General features: G+C 43.6%; 1 protein-coding gene across 4 annotated transcripts in view; it reads left to right on the top strand.

Annotated features, from left to right (window-relative positions):
• The window catches only part of ADRA1A (adrenoceptor alpha 1A), a 123,712-nt gene extending 104,161 nt beyond the window's left edge, over positions 1-19,551 (top strand). Inside the window, exons 3-5 of one of the 4 annotated variants that reach the window (XR_009738121.1) lie at positions 990-1,375; positions 2,720-3,323; positions 6,444-19,551. Coding sequence is in view for 3 of the 4 variants with exons in the window: in XM_061425892.1 (XP_061281876.1) it covers positions 990-1,507 (518 nt within the window). In the remaining variant the exon portion in view is untranslated. Of the gene's footprint in view, positions 1-989 lie in introns of all 4 variants that reach the window. The other 3 variants (XM_061425894.1, XM_061425893.1, XM_061425892.1) reach the window with 3 other exon arrangements.
• The last annotated feature ends 3,514 nt before the right edge of the window (positions 19,552-23,065 follow it).

The raw sequence follows: 23,065 nt of genomic DNA, 5'->3' as shown, positions 1-23,065 counted from the left end.
TCGTTTTGGACATCTGGACCCCAAAAAAATGAGCAGTGACTTGGAGAAAATTTTGTAGTGTGTCCGTTTACAGTGGAAGTATTAATGTTAGAAAGCTAGAGTAGGTTTAGCACTGGAAAAGACCCTGCATGTCAAGCTCTTAAGAAGCATTTGGCTGCTATTGGAGCATTTTGAGCAGGTGAGTATACTGCAATGTCAAAAGGCATCGTCAGAGAAAAAAATCACTGGTCAAAGTTGACAAAGCCAATAGTTTGTAAATTTGAGATTCTCATTAGAAAATACTTCTCCAACATTCAGGAGAGAAAAAGATTCAAATTATTAATATTTAGGCTGTACTTGTATAATATACTGCATGTATGCTCAGTTGCTCACTCATATCCGACTCTTTGCGACCCTATGGACTGTAGTTTGCCAGGCTCCCCTGTCTGTGGGATTCTCCACGCAAGGATACTGGATTGGATTGCCATGCCTTCTTCCTCTTGTGTCTCCTGCTTTGGCAGACAGGTTCTTTACCACTAGCGCCACCTGGGAAGCCCGTATAATACTGCATCAAAGAACAAAAGAACAATTCAGGTGATCTTATTTTAATATGAATGTTTGGATGAATTTCAACTTAGTTTTAAATTCAAGCAAAACAATTTGCATATATAGACTCAGGCTCCATCTCATGTTTTCATGATTTAAAGCTTCCTAGTGGACATCAAGTGATATTTCATCACTAAGAACCAGTGCAGCCCTATCCTTTGGGTCTTTTCCCGTAAACGATATTGCTCATTTGGAGCAATATCAAAAGCCAAGTGTGAATGGCTTTTGAGGATATTATCAAGGATGTGATCAGTCAAATCTGAAAACTCAGATGCATTTGGGATCATTTGGAGCTTTTTCGAGATCCGATAAAGGTGTTTGTTGGAGGGTTTGCTTTATTTTCCTAGCCAAGTGGCCCATTGACTTGCAAATAACACGTATGAATCTCTTGTGTTTTCTTCCAGGGTCTTTCTTTCCTGATTTCAGGCCCTCAGAAACCGTTTTTAAAATAGCATTTTGGCTCGGTTACCTAAACAGCTGCATCAACCCCATTATATACCCATGCTCCAGTCAAGAGTTTAAAAAGGCCTTTCAGAATGTCTTGAGAATCCAGTGTCTGCGACGAAAGCAGTCCTCCAAACACACCCTGGGCTACACGCTGCACGCACCCAGCCACGTCCTGGAGGGACAGCACAAGGACCTGGTTCGCATTCCGGTGGGATCTGCAGAGACCTTCTATAAGATCTCCAAGACGGATGGGGTCTGTGAATGGAAAATTTTCTCTTCCCTACCCCGCGGATCTGCCAGGATGGCGGTGGCCAGAGACCCATCAGCCTGCACCACTGCCCGGGTGAGAAGTAAAAGCTTTTTGCAAGTGTGCTGTTGCCTGGGGCCCTCGACCCCCAGTCATGGAGAGAATCATCAGATTCCGACCATTAAGATCCACACCATCTCCCTCAGTGAAAATGGGGAGGAAGTCTAAGGGACAGGAAAGGTCAGAAGGATGGGAGGGTGATCTTAGGCACCCACTCTCCACTTCCTTCTGGGAAGGCCAGTTCACGTTCCGTGGATGCTGAGACACAGCCAGTAAACCAGGGACCATCTGGGAATGGGCTGGGGAGGAGAGCTGACTCTGGGGCAGAGGTAGGGCTTAGAGACGAGAGAGGATGTCCTACCACCATCCAGTTCACTATGATGAGAAACAGCATTTCCTTGAGGCTAATGCTCTCTGGGTCATTCTCTGAGCCTGCTTTCTACGCCTGTCCCTTTCAACGACAAACACCATGGGAAACAGAATTTCATACACAATCCAAAAGACGATAAATATAGGATTATGATTTCATCATGAATATTTTGAGCATGCACTCTAAGTTTGGAGCTATTTCTTGATGGAGTGAGGGGATTTTATTTCCAGGCTAAACTTGCTGAAAGCCACGTTGGATTTTTATGGAGAGAAGGCCTGGAGAGGAAGAGCCTTAAGATGGTGGCCAATATCCAGACGCATTATTTTTAGAGCAAGTTTTACAGTCCACCCTTTCTCAGTTTGGGTGAAACTTGACAGTGAGATTTTATTTACCTTTTGCTGCTGCTTGACAGGATACTGCTCCCAATTCCCTAAGGATGAGGGTGAGGGGTACTCATTATGCCAATGGTCATCTGCACTTGGGTATAGAGAGTGTTGAAAGAACCAGTTGGGAAAAGGATGGCTTTTCCTAGTGGAAGACAGTAAGGATGAGAGTCAGTTCTTCAAATTCTATGGACAGAATTCCATTAAGTGGTTCCAAGATCAGGTGGAGGAAGGCTTCTTGTGTAACATATTTAAAGATCAAGAGTTTGGGGTGGGGTGGGTGCTACTTTCAAGCTAAGATAGAGGCTGCAAAATTACTCCACAGCCTTTTCAACATGGCATAGAAAGGCTTTTCTTGGCAAATCACTTACCTTTTCCAGAATTCCATTATGAAAATCCAGGGCATATAATATTTTGAATGGCATATCACCACTGCCGTTTTTTCTCAGCTGCTTCACTGCTGCATAATGAGTAAGGTCCATGGTCCCCAGGGCGCATGGAACATGCCAGAATGAGCCTGATGATTCAAGTACCTCCTTCCTGAACTCTGAACGATACACTTAGGAAAATGCTTTCTGGTCACTTTAAGCCCATCAAAAACAGAAGTTTGCAAATTGTTTTTGACAGAAGCCTGTTTATGCTGAGAAAAGATCCAGTTGCCCATTTATTGAACCTGTTCCCACTTTTTACAAGAACTTGGGGGAGGAGCTGTTTTTTGCTTCTGAATATCAAAGTTGGTAAGCCTCATAAATTCAATATATTACAAAGATACAGATGGTGACAATCTGTAAAAACTAAAGTATTTTCACATTCCACAATAGGAATTTACAAGATTTATGTTTTTGAAATAATGCTTGACTAGAATCACTGGTCTAAAACTTCTAACCATTTCTATGGTCTATTTCCCCTATTTGGGGTAATTCCCTCTAAGAATTTTAAAACAGATTATTGCCTTTTTAATTTTGCATTTATTTATTTATTTATTTATTTTTGCCACCTCACATGGCTTGCAGGATCTTAGTTCCCTGACCAGGGATTGAACCCAGGTCCTTGGCAGTGAGTGTGCAGAGTCTTAACCACTGGACCACCAGGGAATTTCCCATTACAGACATTATTTAACCTTCACTGCAAAGATAGTGGCACCATCATCTTTTCCTTCTTTCCTTGCAGCAAAGTGATAATTTCCTGAAATCCTTCTGAAAGGCTAATTTGTTGCATACTGCCATGGAAGGTATGTTTGCACATCAGTTAGAGTTTGGTTTTTGGTTGTGTTTTGATGTAGAATGTTACTGCTTTCTCAGTCCTTTCTGGAAAGTGTCTCATTGTTGTCCAGTTAGACACTCTGCCTTTCGCTTGTAACTTAGACTCTGGCAGTAGATGCTGGCTGGATTTCTAGACTCTTCTGGTCTGTTTGCACATCTTACAATGGCTCTTCCAGATGTGGGTGTCATATTGTGCATGGAGACACGCGGGAAGGACTTGACTACATAAACCTCTCTTCAGTTTCATTGTTGAGAAGAACTTCTTTTAGGATCTGAATTTTTAAAACTACTTATACCAGGCTCACCCTTATAGGAAGAACAACTCCATGAAAAGAAGGGTAACAGTTTTTCTTCACCAGAATATGACTCCATGTTTGAGCTGGTCTTTAAACACCTCTAGAGACAAATTTAAATTTTAAATACTAAAAAGCTTAGGATCATCAGAAAACTAGCCTTAATGCCACTTCTAACCAAAGACAACAATTTGAAAACCTTCCGGTCATCAGATAAAATCCATGACAATTGTATTCATGTAAAACTATCCATAAATAATTGTCTGCTACACGCTTCTCCATCCCCAAGCCCTCCAGGGAGGCAAACTTTAACATTTTTTTCCTTTCCCATGACTTGATATTAGGTATAAACACACCAGTTTTATGAAAAATTGATAATGTCACCCAAGACTTAGTCAAAGCGGGATAAACAATACACGAGTTATTTTTTTACTCATCCACAAAAATCTCTGTACCTTGGAGCATGCCAAAAACTCTCTAAAATTGTCACAGTTAAACAAATGATCGTCATATTTATACTCACATGTTTACTGCTTCTATTTGGAGTTTGGAGAATGTACCCAGAGTAACAGTGATCAAAATATCTTCTCTAATGTGTTATAAAAAGCAGTTGCTTTTAGGATTGTCTAAACATCAGCAAAAAATCAACTTGACATTATGGGATAGGTGAAACTTGAGTTTCTTCTGCAATTCAAATCGCATGCATTAAGAGAGACCTTGAATCTCTTTATTCAGGAATTGCCCCAGACCTTTGCAAGAATTTCAGAAAAGCATTTTATGTGTTACGCTTTCTTCATTTTACCTCCCATAAGGGAGGTCTCAGCCAATACTGCTTCTGCCTATAATCACTTGGGGTCTGCTAATACTCTCCAAAAGGCTTCTAATGCTCTTGCCAGCTACTTGGATTGGTCCATCCATAGTGGACAGTGTTATTTGGGTAAATAAATATTTTCTTAAGGTTTTCTTCTTAGGTGTTACTATGTGCCAAGCATTGGCAGAACATTTCACATCCATAGTCTCTAAAGGTCATAGCAGTTCTACTGTTCTTATTTGGAGCCAAGAAATGAGATAGTTAAATGTGATTAATGATTCACCCAAGGCCAAGGAGGAACCATGATTTGATCCTGGGTCTTCCAAACCCTAATGTCTACATGTTTTCCACCAACACCTCAGCCTCATAAGTAGTAAACGTCAAAGCCCCCAAATTGGAGTTGGATATGCTGATGATACTAAACCATTTTTGTCATTGTTATTGTTCAGTTGCTAAGTCGTATATGACTCTTTGCGACCCCATGGGCTAGCCCACCAGGCTCCTTTGTCCATGGGATTTCCCAGACAAGAATACTGGAGTGGGTTGCCGTTTCCTCCTCCAGGGGATCTTCCTGGATCATGGATGGAATCCGTGTCTCCTGCATTGGCAGACGGATTCTTTACCACTGAACCACCGGGGAAGCCACTGTACTCAAACTTTGAATGTTTTGTTTCTTCGGGATTTGCTTCCAATTAATCTCAATAAATATGCCACCAACTTTCCAGCCCAGCCAAACCCAAGAGCAGGTCGTAATTGTAAGGCTGTGGCACCTACAATTCTAACTGTCAAACTGCAGCACTTTTGTAGGGTATTGTGACCTGGAATGTGGCTTTGTGTGAAGGACAAATTATATCAAACTGGGTGAAGGCAGACATGTAAGAGAAGGCAGAAGAGGCTGCCTTGGCTTAGAACAGCAAACACATTTGTGGACACAAAACACATTGTGCAATGTGTTGAAGTTATTGACGACCAGCCACAGTTCATCAGCACGCTTTCAGGAAGTACAGTGAAGTCGCTCAGTTGTGTCTGACTCTTTTCGACCCCATGGACTGTAGCCTATCAGGCTCCTCCATCCATGGGATTTTCCAGGCAACAATGCTGGAGTGGATTGCCATTTCCTTCTCCAGGGAATCTTCCCAACCCAGGAATCGAACCCGGGTCTCCCACTTTGCAGGCAGACGCTTTACCGTCTGAGCCACCAGGGAAGCTATAGCTCCCCCACCTTTTTTTTTTTTTTCAGGAAGTATAGCCCTTTTTAAAATAAATAAAAAATAAATACAATATCACTTTCTTTCACCTGTACTCCAAAAATAATTTTTTTGAGTTGGAGAGAGATAAGGAATTAGAGGTAGTTCACCAGGAATTATAGAGTCCAAAGAGTATGTCAAACATGTGAATTTCATGTCTGTCTCCAGGAGGAAATGGTTCAGAATGCTGGTCTTCAAGTACCCAGAGACCTGGGCAGTCTTTGAAAATGAAGACTCAGTTGGTAGCTATAGCTACTTCTTAGATGGCATCCTCTTGCTTCTGGATTTCACAAATGAAAACTTTTAAGTCCTGAGCATCTTGGTTACCCCCACCCCACCCCCAAAATGAACCATCATGCAGACCTTCTGGCCCCATAAGTTTCATGATTACGGCCTGGGAGTTAGAACATGCTAGGAACTCTTTGCTTGGGCAGGTAATTATTCGCTCTTTAATCATGGCTACTTAATCACAGCTTGACAAATGTTTTCACTTGCTTCGGGGGCTGTTTCTGCTCAGATCGTCCTGCCAGAAGAGACGCTGCCTCTGTGTATGAGTACTTGTTCACTTAATTAAGGAGAGAGCTCTGCTCGTCAGCGAGGGGAGAAGGGAGCCCAAGCACATGGAAGGCAAACTCTGCAAGCAAAACCAGGCAGACTAAAAAAGAAGGCAGCAGTGGTAAATATGGTGGCATCCGACGTGTGCTCATTTGTTACTCTGATTTCTTTTTACACTACTAGGACTTTTAACCAACAAACTAGCTGCACACAGCTCTGGTGGAGCTCCGGTTGGAACACTGTTGACATCTGCTCCCTGTCTGCAAACTGTACTGTGTGGAGCAGGGCTGAGCCCAGGCTGCTGTGGGGTCCATCAGCTTCCAAAAGCAATGGCAGAAGTGAGGGCCTCTGGCCCTCCAAGTCCCTGCAAGATGAGTAAGTGCAGATGACTGTGATGGGGCTAGGCTGTCAAGAGCAAGCTGGAATTTGAGCAGAGGATGCCGGATCTTGCCAGCGATCCTGTCAGCATTGCCTCTTTCCCTCTTACCCAGACCTCAATGTCACAGGGGCTGTGGATGGATCTTGTCTGCTCTGTACAGGAAAAGATCATGTCTTGGCTACTGCAGCATGAACTACTGAGTCTTCTACCTCGAAGGAAGGTCATAGCATTGGAGGAGGAGGAAGACTTACCCTGGACATTGCTCAAAGCTGTTCAGTAATGCATTCCTGCAACTACTCAGCAGGAAACTTCCCTAAAGCTGTTGTTGATTCATTTCCAAAGACAAAACAACTGTCTTTTTCTTCTACTTGTGGCTCAGGAGTCACTATGTTACTTGCCCTCCATAGCATAGTCAACGTGGCATGTCATGAGCTAGAAATGATTATTGCGAAACTATGAGGAGTCCATATTTAATTAGGTTATAACGTCTGAGGACAAATTTGTACTATATTTGGGAGGGGGGGGCGGGAAATGAAGGCTCTGATCTATTAGAAAGTTTGAATACAATAATTGCAATCTGATGTGATGGGCTTCCGCAGTGGCTCAGTGGTAAAGAATATGCCTGCAATGCAGGAGACACTGGTTCAATCCCTGGGTCAGGAAGATCCCCTGGAGAAGGGCATGGCAACCCACTCCAGTATTCTTGCCTGGAGAATTCCATGGACAGAGGGATCTGGAGGGCTATGGTCCATGGGATCACAAAGAGTTGGATACAATTGAAGCATGCATGCACATTCTAATGTGATAGAAAAGAAACTACAGACCGTCCCAACAGAAGTTTAATATTTTCTTCTATTTATGTATTTCATACGAGTCCAAAGTACGTTTGCATATCTCGAGTCCTACCCCGTGAAGTAGGAAGAGAAAAAAGGAATTATGTTTATTAGCATATAAAGAGCCAAGGTGGGGGATGACGTTAAGCTGAGGATTTCTTTGAATATCTTCAAATCCAGCCTCTGACTTCTTTTTCCCAGATGCCTTCAATATCCCCAAGGTCCACTGTGTTTCTCAAGACCCTGACATTCACATTTCGCTCACTCACCTCTGAGCCGTATTTTCAGCTCTGTTTGTGCCTTCTCTCCCACTCTATCTCTGCTGGTGGCTGGGCCGATCAAGATTGTTCTGGGGGCTGAGTGCATATTTGTCTAGGCTTCTCTCATTGGCTAAAAGACAAGCAGATGTTATTCTGCTCATTCTCCCTAGATAGGCAGCAGCAGAGCTAAGGAAATAAACAGGGCAGGAGGGGCTCTTGGCTTCCTCAACGTGGTGACCTGTCAGGAAAAGACAGCAGTGACTGACACCTTAAGGACTTCAGGAATGCTCAAGTCCCAGAGAGAGTTTTGGGAATGTTCATTTTCCTGTGAGCCTGAGAGTTGTATACACCATGATCATCACCATCAGCAAGTTGTTCACTTCTTCTCCTGCACCAGGCCCTGCATTTGGCACAAAAAGAAAAAGAAAATACAGAAAGGCACAGACAGTCCCCAGCTTGTGATCTGGGTGTGTTCCAAACTCATCTGTTGCATTTTTCCAAGAGGCATTGTTATAAATGGGGGTGGGGAAGGATGTTCTCCGATGAACCAAAAACAAAAAATAAAAACCTATTTCATATACACCTGGGGTTGGCCAACATTTTCTGCAAATGGCTAGATAGTAAATAATTTTGGCATTGTGGGCAATACAGTCTCTGTCACACATTCTTCTTCCTTTGAAATTTTTTGTGGGGAGGGGAGACCCTCTAAACATGTACAAACCATTCTTAGTCCACAGACTGTACCAAGAAAAACAAAATAACAACAGACCATGGGCCATAGTTTTCTATCCTTGATCTCTGCCATCACTCGTTTACAGCGTAGTACAAACAATGTTAAGCATTGGATTTGGTTGTTCAACAGCAAGTTTTGTTTTGTTTTTTTTTTTAATGTTCAATTGCCACATCTACACTTGATTACATTAGCATCTCCAAACTGTACGAGTTGTTAAGTAAAGTGACAGCATTCACGTTCAGGGCTGGAGCCTGCTCCAGTATGACCCGCCCACCCAAAAGATACACTCCAGTATGTCATTGTGATTTTCAATCTCCACTCCCACTGCTCTATTCTGCAGAGCCAGCAGTTCAGCAGAAGCCCAGGGCCATCCACAGGGGTCTTTTTAGCTCTTCCCCTCATTGGAAAACTACTCCAGCACAGTCTGGCCAACTCTGAGAGCAGCAACAGCCAACCACAGCCACTTGACTAAGGCCAATGTGAAGTTCCTCCCAGACTGCTGGAGGCTGCTATAGGGAGGTCCTCACTTGGCTCCATAGGGAGGCCTCCTGACCACAGCACAAGTACCCGGGCAATTAGGGGTCTGCTACTGGAGCTCACCAGGACCTGGGGTCCACAGGAGGTGCTGGACAGGCAAGGAGGTCAAACAAGTCAATCCTAAAGGAAATAGAACCTGAATATTCATTGGAAGGACTGATGCTGAAGCTGAAGCTCCAATACTTTGGCCACTTGATGCGAAGAGCTGACTCATTGGAAAAGACCCTAATACTGGGAAAGATTGAGGGCAAGAGGAGAAGGGGGCAACAGAGGATGAGATGGCTGGATGGCATCACTGACTCGATGGACATGAATTTGAGCAAGTTCCAGGAGTTGGTGATGGACAGTGAAGCCTGGCGTGCTGCAGTCCATGGGGTTACGAAGAGTTGGACACGACTAAATGACTGAACAATTTACCAACAGGAGCTCTCCTCCTCCTCCTCTGCCCACCTCCCCTTTCCTCCCCTCCCCGCTCCCCCTCCTCCTTTTCCTCTCTTCCTTTTTGTTTAAGTCTGAAATGACCTAACTAGACTCAAAATGGCGTTACTATGGAAACATATTTAGCCCTCCCCTGGGATAACAGAGCTCTATTTTTCTGAGCTGGTGCCTTATGGGAGGGGTTTCCTTTCCATCCCCTCCATTCTGATAGGCAGTGGGGGGAGAAAGACAGTCTCAGCTGGAAACAAGGTGTGCAGTTCCCTTGGTCCAGGACAGAGTGTGCATAGTGCTAAGAGATGAGACTTGGCGGAGATAGGGATGGGATACGGCAGGGGGCAGAACTGATGGGGAAGGACCTGGGAGCGTGGAGACCCATCAGTCATAAACAACACTGCCAGCGGCAGGCATAGAATGGAGGACTGGGCAGACACTGCTCCTGCTTGGCAGCTTCCTTTGCCTCCTCCCAGCCCTGTCTATCTTCACCCTCTCCCTTCTTTTCTTCCCCTGTCCTTCCTCATCACGTCCTCTTTCTCCATCATTCCACCCTCCACCTCTTGTGAAATTTATGAGCAGTGATGTTGGAGTGGGTGCCCTTACTCTAGAGGGTGCCAGTTTCCATGGGGTACAGTGCTGGCAAGCTGGCGCTTCCCTCAGCTGCTGCACCCCTCCCACAGCAGACCTCCACCTTCCAGTGAGTCCAGGGCAGGAGAGGCCCCCAGTCTGAGAGCACAGGGGAAGCCTCCCCAAGGAGGACCCTTACCCTCTGGCAGGATTGCTGTCTTTGTCTTCTTATACTATTAGTTCCAAAGGAAAGTTACAAGCACCATGTGCAGTCACATCTCAGAAAAGAGTCAGAAGTGGTATTTGTTCCCTGCCTCCCAGACGTGTGTCTCTTCTTTTACCAGCTGCTACATCTCCCTCTCTGATGTTCAGAAGTCTTTACGGACCCTACAATGCCCCCTTCTCTTCCTCTTCTTCATCATTTTCTCTGGATTTTGTTGTTTCTTCCCCCTTTCCTCTCCCTCTTAGGTCTCCAGGGCCTTGATTAATGCCATAAAGTAAACTTGGTTTCATGTCAGCATGAGGCAGTGGTTATTCCCCCAGAAGGGATGCTATGCTGTGCTAAGTTGCTTCAGTTGTGTCCGATTCTCTGCGGCCCATTGGATGGTAGCCCACCAGGCTCCTTTGTCCGTGGTATTCTCCAGGCAAGAATACTGGAGTGATACTGTAGGTAGAACTCAACTGGATGCAAGGTGCTCCTTCATTCCTGATGCTTCTATCCCCATCTTTATCCTCCCAGCCCACCCATTCCTGGACTGTGTTCCCGGACTCTTTCTCTCCTTTCATCACACCCACTAGGAGCCTTCTTACTGTAAGCAAAGGATCCTCTCCTACCAAACATGTGCCTGCTTTTGCTGATACAGCTCTTAACATTTGTAATCCTTCCATTTGTTAGGGCCATCATAACAAAGGACCACACACTGAGTGACTTAAACAGCAGAAATTTATTCTCTCCGAGTCTAGAGGCTGGAAGTTCAAAATCAAAGTGTCAGCCGAGTTGGTTCTTTTGAAGCCTCTCTCCTTGACTTACAGACAGCCACCTCCTCCTTGTATCTGCACACAGCTTTCCCTCTGGGTGTCTGTGCCCTAGCTTCCTCCTCTTAGAAGGACACCAGTCCTATTGGATCAGAGCCCATGCCAATAACCTCATTTAACTGCAGGTACATCTCTTAAGACCATACCGCCAAATACAGTCACATTCTAGGGTACTAGGAATTAAGATTTCAGCACACAAAATTTAGGGGGGGGAAACAATCCAGCCCATAGCACTTCCCTCTCCACTGTCTTCTTCCTTCACATAAAAATGTATCCATAATTCTTTTCCCAAATCAGAAGTTCAAATGCAGTCCTTCCCAAAGACCCTCTCCAAGATCCTACAGCAGTTATCTATCACATGTATTTGGCAACTATTTGTGCACTTCGGGGGCTTCCCTGATGGCTAAGACAGTAAAGAATCTGCCTGCAATGTGGGAGACCCAGGTTCAACCCCTGGGTCAGGAAGATCCCCTGGAGGAGGAAATGGTAACCCACTCCAGTATTCTTGCCTGGAGAATCCCATGGACAGAGGAGCCTGATGGGCTACAGTCCATGGGGTCCCAAAGAGTCAGACATGACCGAGTGACAAACACATTTGTGCACTTTATTGTGATCTTTCTGTTGCTTTTTTTAAAATCCATAACTCCTTTTTCACTTTAAAATGTACTTTATACCCTACCTTTATTGGTTCCATGTTCTCAACTAGATGGAAACTCTGGGAAAGCAGAAACTGTCATATGGTTCCATATGTGTACAGCGGTCCTCAGCTCCTAGGTGTCATCTCTGAAGACAAGCTCTCCTAAGCAGGCCAGGAGAAAGGGGACAGAGAGAAGCCAGGGACACTAATCCAAGCACTAGTAAGAGGCAGGGGCTGGGAGCTGGGAGATCAGGACCGCAGGTGCCGAGGCGCACCAGATAATCCACCAGGAAGGTCCAGGTAATAAATGATAACAAAAGTCTTCTGAAAATTTACAGCAGTAATGTAATCAGAATGCAGAGCCCAGCAGTGGGGAATCCCAGGCTAGTTGTCTCCAGACCCACATGCAAACATAGAATCACCCTCAGAGCCACCAATGAATGGGACTCTAGATCCTGAGAAAGGGTGAGACAGAGCAAGATTGGATCAAGAACCAAAGCCAGGGAATTCCCTGTGGTCCAGTGGTTAAGACTTGGCCCTTTAACTGCCAAGGTCTCAGGTTCAATCCTTGGTCAGGGAACTAAGATCCTGCAAGCCCTGCAGTGTGGCCAAAAAATAAAAAATGAACCAAAGGCAGAATGCTTTGGTCCTGGGAGTTGGGACACTGAGAAGCAGCACATAGGAGTCTGTGGTTACCATAGGCCCCCATTCCCAGCAGTGGCTGAGTTAATGCTATTTCAATAACGTCTGCCCTACATCAAGATTAGCTTGGAAAACTGGTGCCAACCAGCCTTCAGATAGCCTTTCTTCTTTTGTCTCACAACCCAAGAGTGGAGGAAAGCAGGATACACTGACTTGATTGGCTATGAGGATGTATACAGCCATTCCCCCCTCACAGGCCTTTTAATTCCAACTTGAAGACCACCTCCCACCCTCACTGCCCAAACTCTCAGTGACTATATAGTGTCCAATCTCAGCTGCTGCTGCTTCTGCCTCTTGGGAACCCCAAGCCCGTTCTGGTGGCCTTAGAGGACCTTGGTCTGGTCCCCTTGATTCTCTTGAGAAAATCTGATCCCACTTCTGTTTCATCAGCCCACCTAAGTCCTTCATTGTAGACAAATTTATTACCCGCCTGGTGCTTTTCTGACAGCCAAAGAATGATGCCTCCTCTCCTGCCTGGATTTTGCTGAGAAGCACAATCTTCTCATTTTGAAGAATCAGCTTAGCATCTTCTGTCATGCTTTCTGGGTGAAGAACCATCCCACTTCAGTTTCCTGGTCCCTTGCCTCCTCCCCAGAGACCCTCATATTGGAAGTGTTTCTGGTTCCGTGCTATCACAACAAGGGAACACCGTTTTGTCCAGAGTAATGTGGTTTGCCAGCTTCAGTCCAATCTAGAAATTATAGGAGAGATAACATCACATGAAAAGGCAGGTCCTACAAAAGCATTAAAATGTATTTAAACCAAAAATAGGTTTGATTTAGTGTGACAATGGCTTATTGATGTATCCAATAAAAAGAAAAAACTATCTTTCTTCCTCACTCTGGTCCTCATGCCTTTTGCTAAACCCAGCATTATCTTCCTAATGAAAAGATTTCAGCTCTGCAGCTTGGCTAATTGAAGTCTCAAGAGTGGGAGGAGGGTCCTTGGTACATTAATCAAAAGCTGAGCATCAGTATGAATGCATCTTAGTCCCGGCACCCTCCCCACCCAGACCCTCTGTCATAGCAGAGGTGACAATTGTTGAAAAGAGCTGGGATATGGAAAGCATTGATACTTGAGGAGATGAATGAGCAGGTTTAATAAAAAATAAAGATATTCAAATTCAATCTGATAAGTAGGAAGGCTGTTAAAGCTGTTGAGGGCTTCACTGGTGGTCCAGTGGCTAAGAATCTGCCAGCCAATGCAGAGGCCATGGGTTCAATCCCTGGTCCAGGAAGATCCCACATGCAGCAGAGCAACTAAGCCCATGCAGCACGACTAATGAGTCTGCGCTTTAGAGCCAGAGAGTCAACACTGCTAAGCTCAAGTGCCTGTGCTCTGCAGCAAGAGAAGTCACTGCAATGAGAAGCCCGAGTACCGCAACTACAGACTAGTCCCCACTCACCCCAACTAGAGAAGCCTAAGCACAGCGAGACCCAGTGCAGCCAAAAATAAATCTTAAAAAAAAAAAGTATGAAATATTCTTGAGCAAAACAAACAAAAATTGAAAATATTTAATTAACAAATTATTGCTAATTTTCTACACACTTTCTTTTTTTTTTTTTTTTACACACTTTCTTAATGTAGTTAAATACCTATCAGGGAGTCATTGAATAAAAAAGTGGAGTCCCCTTCTTGCTTTTGTCTCTACTTCCAGCTACTCCTCTGACCCTCTGCTTTCTTATTCCAATCACATGCAACCTTGATCCCTAAACTTCAGCACACAAGAGCTGCCACTCTGCAACAAAAATTTTGCTTCGGCTTGTAAAGCCTGAGTCAAAACACATGCTTTCTTCATCAGATGTAGAAGGAGGAAAATAGCTATTTTTGTCTCTGGGGTATAAAGCCATAAGCAATCCATTTTCCAGTATTACCACACCTACTTAACCCAATGTTGCAGACAATGAAATGAGTTTGCTGCCTACAAGGCATTGTGATGGAGTATGTAGAGATAAAGCTTTAAAGAATAAAAATTACATTTTTGGAGCATCTTCTATGCGAGAGATGCAGTGAGCTAAGCCCACTGCCCATTTTTGATATGGTAAAGTACAAAATTTACAGTCGCATTACCAAAGAAGCATTTTCACAGAGAACCAATAGAGTGGTATGGGTATGAGAAGAATAAAAACAGTAGTCATAAGGGAGTTTAGGGAAAAGAGAAAGATTGGAAAAAGCTCAGCATCCTCTGTACCTTTTTCTGGAGCTCACCTGTGTAGCCACCCAGTTTGCTGAACCCATGGCCTGACATGGGTAACGTCAGAGCCCATCATAGGAGGGGAACCTGTGGATTAAGTAAGCAGGGATCTGGGAGCCACAAAACCTGGGCTTCATTTCAAGCCTCAACTTTATACCTAATGAGGTTCTTGGACAAGTCATGCAACCTCTCTTGGCCTCATCTTCCTCACCTGTGAAATGGGTAAGCAAATGAAATGATGGAGGTGAAATTATCTCACATGAGGATAAAACATTTGAAATCACAATAGCCCCTGATAAATGCTAGCCCTCTTTCCTTGTCTTCATTTCCTCTCCTAAATGCTATATAAATAAATGACATTATTATAAATTAGATCACCTTTAGAGTATCTTAACTGGAGGAGGAAATGACAATTCAGTCCAGTATTCTTGCCTGAGAAATTCCATGGATGGTAGAGCCTGGCAGGCTACAGTCCATGGGGTCATAAAAAAGAATTGGATACAACTGAGCATGTGCACGCACTCACAGAGTATCTTAAAGTACTGAAAACTCCACGTTCAGGAAAAGACAGACTAAGTCTTCCGGTTTCCTTTGCTCTTCATCCTAATTCAGTTGATACTTTCTAGAAGTTGGTCATCACCAGTTCAAGACACAAGTGATTCTTTCCCTAGAAAGGAATTCACAAGATGGGTGCTTTACCATCGCCTGGGAACTGTCATTTGTAAATTTAGAGTGCTCGGCACCAAACTCCAAGTTTCAGTTATTTCTCCACACCCCGCCCCCAACTCGTCATGATGTTATTTTCCTTGGATTGGAAATAAACCCACCAGAACATTTTGTTTTAATTTTTAAAAGTCAGACTCACTGGGCTACTCTAAGGCTTTCCAGCCAACTTTCAGATTATAGACAGCCCAGAAAAAGAATATCAGGGCTGGTGTTTGTAATCTTTCTCACATTGATGACTTACTTGGCAAATAGGAAGTATTTTGTTAGCATCATTGTCCTATGAAAGACACTGTAAGCGATGCAGACACTTGAAGATGTGTGTGTGTTTGTACAATCAACGTTACGAGGAAGAGAAGTAATTTTGACCAGAGCGATTGAAGCAAAAATCATCTCAGGAAAAAGGGCTGGACACCACTTGGCCTGGGGAACCATCAGCAGTGTTTACAAGATGCAATAGCAAATTCCGGTCATGACCCACGAGCTGTTTAGATTTCAGCCGGAATTAAAACCCACGGCATGGGATCACCACGTCATAGTCTTAGCTCTAATTTCAAGTGCTGCTCATGAGAGCCTCACCATTTCCGCGGACCCCTTTTAAAGATCTCTGGGACCCTTCGGGCAAGAGGCGCGACAGGGAAGTCCACATGCTAGCTCAGCTCACCACGACTCAGTTTGCCCAGAGCAGTCAGTCGGATCAAAAGGCTGTGCTTGGCAGAGGACCTGCCACCATCTTCCTGCCAAACGGTCTCTAGTGACTCAGAATCTCAAACTTGTTTTAAAGGGAGGGGGAAAAGTCACTTTCGGGGATGAGGTTCTTGGCCCAACTCTGCTTTGTACAAACACAGTCTGTGTCTATTTTGGTATTCTGAGTTTTTGAAGCAGCTGTTGAGTTGTGGCAAGGGTGACTGGATTGGTGTTGGCCCAAAGCAAAAAGGAGAGTTCTCCATCCTTTCAGTGCTGGGAGATGGAAAACTGAAAGCACCACCTCATAGGGAGCAGCAGGGCTGCCCAAAGGGAAATAAGTGTGGACATCCATTCCCAAAAACCATTTGCAAAAGCCCAAACTTGTACAGATGAGTACCTTTGTTAGGAGTAAGAATCCGCACTCTACAGAAGGATAAAATCTTGATCATGTTGACGCAGAATGTCTAGTATGTTAAGACTATTAATAGAATTTATTAAAGGTCGATCTGCCTTGTTTTTTGAGGGGACATGGCTCAGACAGTAAAGTCTCTGCAAAGCGAGAGACCTGATTTCAATCCCTGTGTCAGGAAGATCCCTGGAGAAGGGAATGGCAACCCACTCCACTATTCTTGCCTGGGAGATTCCATGGACAGAGGAGCCTGGCGTGCTAATAGTCCATGGGGTCGCAAAGTGTTGGGAACAACTAAGAAACTAGCACTTCCACTTTTTTTTTTTTCACACCCATTATGGAGCTCAGTGGTAAAGAATCCACCTGCCAATGTAGGAGACACAGGAAATTTGAGTTGGATCCCCTGGGTCATGAAGATTCCCTGGAGAAAGAAATGGCAACCCACTCCAGTATTCTTGCCTGGGAAATCCCATGGAGAGAGGAGCATGGTGGGCTACAGTCCATGGGGTCACAAAGAGTCAAACACGACTCAGCAACTGAGCACATACACACACCCATTAAATGAAGCCAGCTTCTTGTTCATGAGTGTGATCCTCATGACCTATTGAAGGCCAGGGGTGCAGGGGGGATGGTCTCAGCCCAACCCCCTTTCCTGGTACCCACTGTCTTTTGAATCCACCTCAGGAGCCTGTAAGCCTTCCCTCCCATGTGGACTTCCTTCTTTAACATTTATCTGACTAAGGCACAAATCTAGCATATTACTGTTGTTAATGCTGGGACATCAGTGATTTAGGAAATGATAATGTAAAGAGAAAGAGGAAAACAAGTATGAGGTAGAATAGCTCAGAGACTTCCCTGGTAGTCCAGTGGTTAAGAATCCACCTTTCAGTGCAGGGTATGCAGGTTCAATCCCTGGTTGGGGAACTAAGATCCCGCAAGCCACTGGGCACCTGAGGCCATGCACCTCACCAAGAGAGGAACCCCCACATGCTACAACGAAGACTCAGAGCAGCAAAAAAAAAAAAAAAAAAGCTCAATATTTTGAGGGGCAGCTTAAGACAACTCTCCCTGTTGTGTTTTGAAAAAGTAAACACTGAAGTTCCTTTTGTGTCCTTCCATTGAGAGCATATCCACAGAGGTAGAAGAAGCCAGGCTGTAAAACAAAGTCACCTTCCACCAAGGGACACTGCGCATTGCACACATGGCTCTGCCCCTCATCTATCCATTCTGCCGCATTCACTGAGGCACCTGAGGTCTGTAGAGAGTCCAGGCAAGTCAATGAGAGCAGAACATGGTAAGGACTAGTACACGCGCATTCACATGGTACTGTGGGAGTTTGGTTGAAGGCCCCCAGTTCAGCCTCAGAATTAAGCTTCTCAAAAATAGTGACGTCTAAGTGGGATCCTGGAGGATGAAGTGGAACTGGGAACAGAAGGACTTGTTCCAAGCCAGGAAGGGATGCAAAGGCCCAGGGGCTGTGAACCTCATGCATGGGCCGGGCTGCCTGCTCCTGCAATGGACCAGGGCGCATGGATGTCAGCCTTGCTTATCATGGTGGCCACTTGGCTCTGCACATCCTCACCACCTTTCATCCTCTCATCCTCTGCAGGCTTTTCTTCTCACTTTTCTTTTCAGCCAAGGAAGAACCAAGGAAGAGCCAGTAAATAGAGTCCAGGGGTTTTCTTATCAGACCTCCTGTGTTTGGCTTGGCTGGAAAGCCTTAGTTTCTCAGTCTTCTGATTATCTTAGTCTCAGGGCTTAGCACAGAGTTACAAAGCGATGGCTAAACAGAGAAAAAAACTCTATGTCTCATCATGCAAATAAACATTTGCACCAATATGAAGGAGCTAATCCATTAGAATAACCAAATGCTTTGGAGGTCTTAACAAGCAAATCTTCGTTGATACTATTGAAAAGTTTTTGATGTGTTTAAAAATTGAGGAATTGTTTGTAGCAAGAAAATGTTGTGCAATAAGTTTCAAAGACAGAATTTTTTCTACCCCCTCCCCCCCAAAAATGCAGTATGCCCAGAAGCTGGGGTCCCATTGTCCTTAAAGAAGGGTGGGACATCCATCACGGAGGGTCCATCACTGAAGGGTCAGTATCGTATGTTATATCAGGGCATATTATAATTGAAGAGTGCTTGGGATTTTATTACACATCAAATGCAGCAGAGGTGACAGGGGGAGGGACAAAAAAGTGAAGGTCTTGGAGCTGCATTTTTTACAATTAACTAGCCATAAGGAGGGACTTGGCTTTCTGGGACTAAGGAAAACAAATTTGGAGGTTCATTCTGTCTGTGAAAATAAAAATGTATTTTAGGAAATAAAGCTGATGCCATTTAAACATGAACCCCAGGACATTCCTGGCTTACTGCAGCTTTATGTCCTGTCTCCTCATTTGATCTGTTCAAAATATAAAAACAGCATTTCTGTGTTGCCAAGGAAGCAAATGTGAGCTGATGGGCTGATTCTAGCTGCTGTGGTTTTCCTATAATCCTTACTATTGTTGTGACAAATAAGATCCCTGTAAAGTACAGTTCCACTACACACTGTTCAAGTACACAACCATCTTCTCCATGTCTTAGTATTTTGTCAGTTGAGTTGATCTTAGCAACTTTTCCCTCCTTGTAACAAGTTCATCTGAATCATGCTGGGAGTTCGATCTTTGCTCTGTGCTATAGGAGGGAGAATTCTCTCTGTTGTCAGGTAAACACGCTCATGTGTATGAATTGTTATACTTGAATTCACTGCAGCATTTTGTATGGATGCTATATATGACCCCCAGGCTGGCTACAATGGCTTCTAAAGTGTTTCACTCTTTTTAAATGGACTCAGTGTCCATGGAATGTGCTGTTTAAGTGTTTCTGAATTTTGTACATGCCATTTTTACAGATCCATTTGTTTATGATGTGATGTGGTGAACAATCATTTTTTTTAAGAAAACAAATGTATATATTTACTAAGCAGATGAGTAAATTATTATTATTGAACAAATAGACTTTATGAATCATGCAGCCCACTGTCCAAAAGGAATTTATTTGTTGAATAAAGTGACATCAAATTATAAGCATTTATAATGTCCTTCTAAATATGGATGCCATAATATTTAAATTGTGTTGCTCAATATCATGTATATTCTCTAATAAAATGTTTTAAACCTCTTTCTTTAGATGTGTGGTACCTTACTTCCTCAATCATAAGTCATTGTTGATATATCTGTTGAGAATTGGAGTGTGTTATCCTTTTTTTTTTTCAGTTAGCCCCAAAATTTTATTCATCATAGGGAAACAATGTTCAGGAACACGCTAAATAAAATTTTGCAATCAGATCAGCTATGAAAAGTAAACAATCATGATATTATGACTTTTTCCCTTTATTTATAGTGGGTAACAAACTTGAAGTTTATTATATATTAATAGTCTTCAATTTTGTAATCAAAACAGAACTTTCAAGATAATCTAACAGTGTTTCTGGTTAAGACAGCAGATTGAAAACAGTAGGTGAATTTCACCCCAGTTGGAGTCAGTAATAACTCTTAAGAAGGAGAGTTGATGCCTTTGGTCAACTATATAAGATAGATTATATATAAGATATGTGAGTTGTCAGTATTCAGGTAAAAGTTGAATTTTAACTGCATCATCAGGTTTAGAGGAAGAGGAAGGTGATACTGAAGCCAGACACACAAAAATGTTGAGTGTGTCCAACATTCTTGAACCGTATGTGTTAAGTGACCCAAAGCCAAGACAATAGGTTGTAGGCATGCGGGGCTAGTGCTCAGAGATTGTCATGGGAAGCACAGTTCAAAGAGAGGTCTTTGATGGGGCTTCTTGTCTGACCATGAGCACAGAACCGGGAAACCCCAGGACTACCCTCTAGCTCCATTCCCTCCATGCACACCTTAGTGACATGATGTCATCATTGGGGATAAGAACTTTTTTATTTAGTGTTTTTTTTTAATATTATTTCAGATGAAGCACATTTCTTTAAAAATATTTCAATGTCCAGTTTCAATTGGCAAGTGGTAATGGTCAACTCTCACTAGATCATGAACATTTTACTGGGGGTCAGACACAGATTCTTACTCCTTCAGCCAATCACAATGACCAGGTAAGAGAAGAGGTTATCTTTTATTCTAATGGTGTATTTCAGAGGAATAAGCATTTACAGCTTGGCACCAGGTGGCTCAGTGGTAAAGAATCCACCTGCCAAGAAGGAGACTCGGGTTTGATCCCCAGGTTGAGAAGATCCCCTGGAGGAGGAAACGGCAACCCACTCCAGTATTCTTGCCTGGAGAATCCCACGGTCAGAGGAGCCTGGTGGGCTCCATGTGGTCGCAAAGAGTCGGATACGACTGAGCACACTACACACACTTTGTTTTAACTGTTCTTTGGTGAAAGGTTTATGAATCAACAAATCCAATGATTTAAAAAGACAAAAACTTAAGTTTTCTCTTAAAATGCTAAGTAGAATTTTCATGGGCTGGTAACAGTTTCCAAATTCCCTCAACCACTTGCCACCTATACAATCTCAAGCTAGTCACTCAACAACCCTAAATCTTAGTTTCCTCTTCTGAAAAATGGGGACAATCATTGTACATCACACAGAGGGTCACTAGGATAATAAAATAAAACAATGCATGGAGAAATACTTAGAAAAACACCTGACATCTAGTTAGCACTCAGCAATTATCAGTTGTTCTTTTATTTACCCATCTGGCTGTTTTTGTCATGGCTGTTGCTTTTGGCTGCCCACAGAGATGATCACTGTCTTCCTGGTGATGAGAGATCAGTTTGACCCAAGGCCCTTAGCATCAAAGTCAAATGATGGTACCATATCTCCTATACATGCTGATTCAGGGTTTGCCAAATGATGTCACATTTTGGGGATGCTCTGCGGGTCACAGTCCAGCTTCAACTGGCATGACGATGGCTTCACTCCCTGGAATCCCACAGAGGGTTTGGAGTGCAGGGCAGAGGCAGAGTGAGAAGATGTCCTAAAGGACACAAAAGTTTGCAATTGTTCAGGCTTTGTTTTCATGGAGCATGGAAGTGGTGAAACTGGTTTGTAATCTCAATCATTGGATTATCCTAATGACCTGTCTTCTCAATTCACTTAGTTTTTTGTCCCAGGACATAGACACTGGAAGAGATAGAAAAAGGAGATATGGTCAATTTTGCCATTCATTTGTTCCTATGAAGGCAGTGAAAAAATTTTAAATTGATGACCACAATGATGTCAGTGCAATATTTATGCTGGGCATTCTTCCCTGGCTAACATTTGCCATGGGAAGCACTGTTCCAATGAGTTCAAATGCTTCACCTCATTTAATCCTCATTTGTCATTCAGTCGCTCAGTCGTGTCCAACTCTTTGTGACCCCATGGACTGCAGCACACCAGGCTTCCCTGTCCTTCACTGTCTCTGGGAGTTTGCTCAAACTCATGTGCATTGAGTCGATTATGCTATCCAACCATCTCATCCCCTGTTGCCTCCTTCTCCTCTTGCCCTCAATCTTTCCCGGCATCAGGGTCTGTTCTAATAAGTCCGCTCTTCGCATCTAGTGGCCAAAGTATTGGAGCTTCAGTTTCAGCATCAGTCCTTCCAGTCAATATTCAGGACTGATTTCCTTTAGGATTGACTGGTTTGATCTCCTTGCTGACCCTGGGACTCTCAAGAGTCTTTGCCAGGACCATAGTTCAAAAGCATCAATTCTTCAGCTCTCAGCCTTCTTTATGATATAGTTCCCATATCTACTACTGGTACCTGACTACTAGGAAAATCATAGCTTTGACTATACAGATCTTTGTCAGCAAATTGATGTCTGCTTTTTAATATGCTGTCTAGATTTGTCATAGCTTTTCTTCTAAGGAGCAAGCATATTTTAATTTTGTAGTTGCAGTCACGGTCCCCAGTGATTATGGAACCCAAGAAAATTCTCATAACAATGCTATGAGAAAGTGCTAGGAATTGATTTGGACTCATTTGGCTGGAATTAACAGGATGCCCAAATAAAAGTGGCTTATAGAATAATGATATGTGTAATACTATTATCAATAATTTGGCATGAAAATTTTCATCTTTGCCAAAATGCTCTGGGATCAAACTGCCTAGGTTAGAATCCTATACAATGATGTGTCATAAGTGTTTAGCAACCACACTTCAAAATAAAAAAATAAACCAAAGAAAAGACACAATTTACAGCACTTGCCAATTCTTGGGGTGTAAATTCTCCCACAGGGACCAATATCAAGTTCCCAACATGAGGTCATTGAACATAATGTTGGGGAGAGATATTTTCATAATCGTCTCTCTGGAGCCATAGAAACCAAGTTTGGCAGACCTAGGATCCCCACTTTGCCCTTTAGTAGCATGTGACCTAAGCCTACCTGAGTGTTCATTTCCTCGGGTGTAAAATGGGATAAAGACAGCATCTTTTTCATGGGATTTATTACATGTAAAGGATTTCCGTGCTTATTTCACAGTAAACAGTCAGTGGATGTGAGTTCTTATTGCTGTTGTCATCGTTGTGGGCTTCCCAGGTGGCACTAGTGGTAAAGAACATGCCTGCTGGTGCAGGAGACGTAAGAGGCACAGGTTCAATCCCTGGGTTAGAAAGATCCCCTAGAGGAGGGAATGGCTACCCACTCCAGTATTCTTGCCTGGAGAATTTCATGGAC

This window comes from Bos javanicus, chromosome 8 (genome assembly GCF_032452875.1).
Source record: "Bos javanicus breed banteng chromosome 8, ARS-OSU_banteng_1.0, whole genome shotgun sequence".
Classification (NCBI taxonomy): Eukaryota; Metazoa; Chordata; class Mammalia; order Artiodactyla; family Bovidae; genus Bos; species Bos javanicus.
This window is presented reverse-complemented; position numbering and strand designations above follow the sequence as displayed.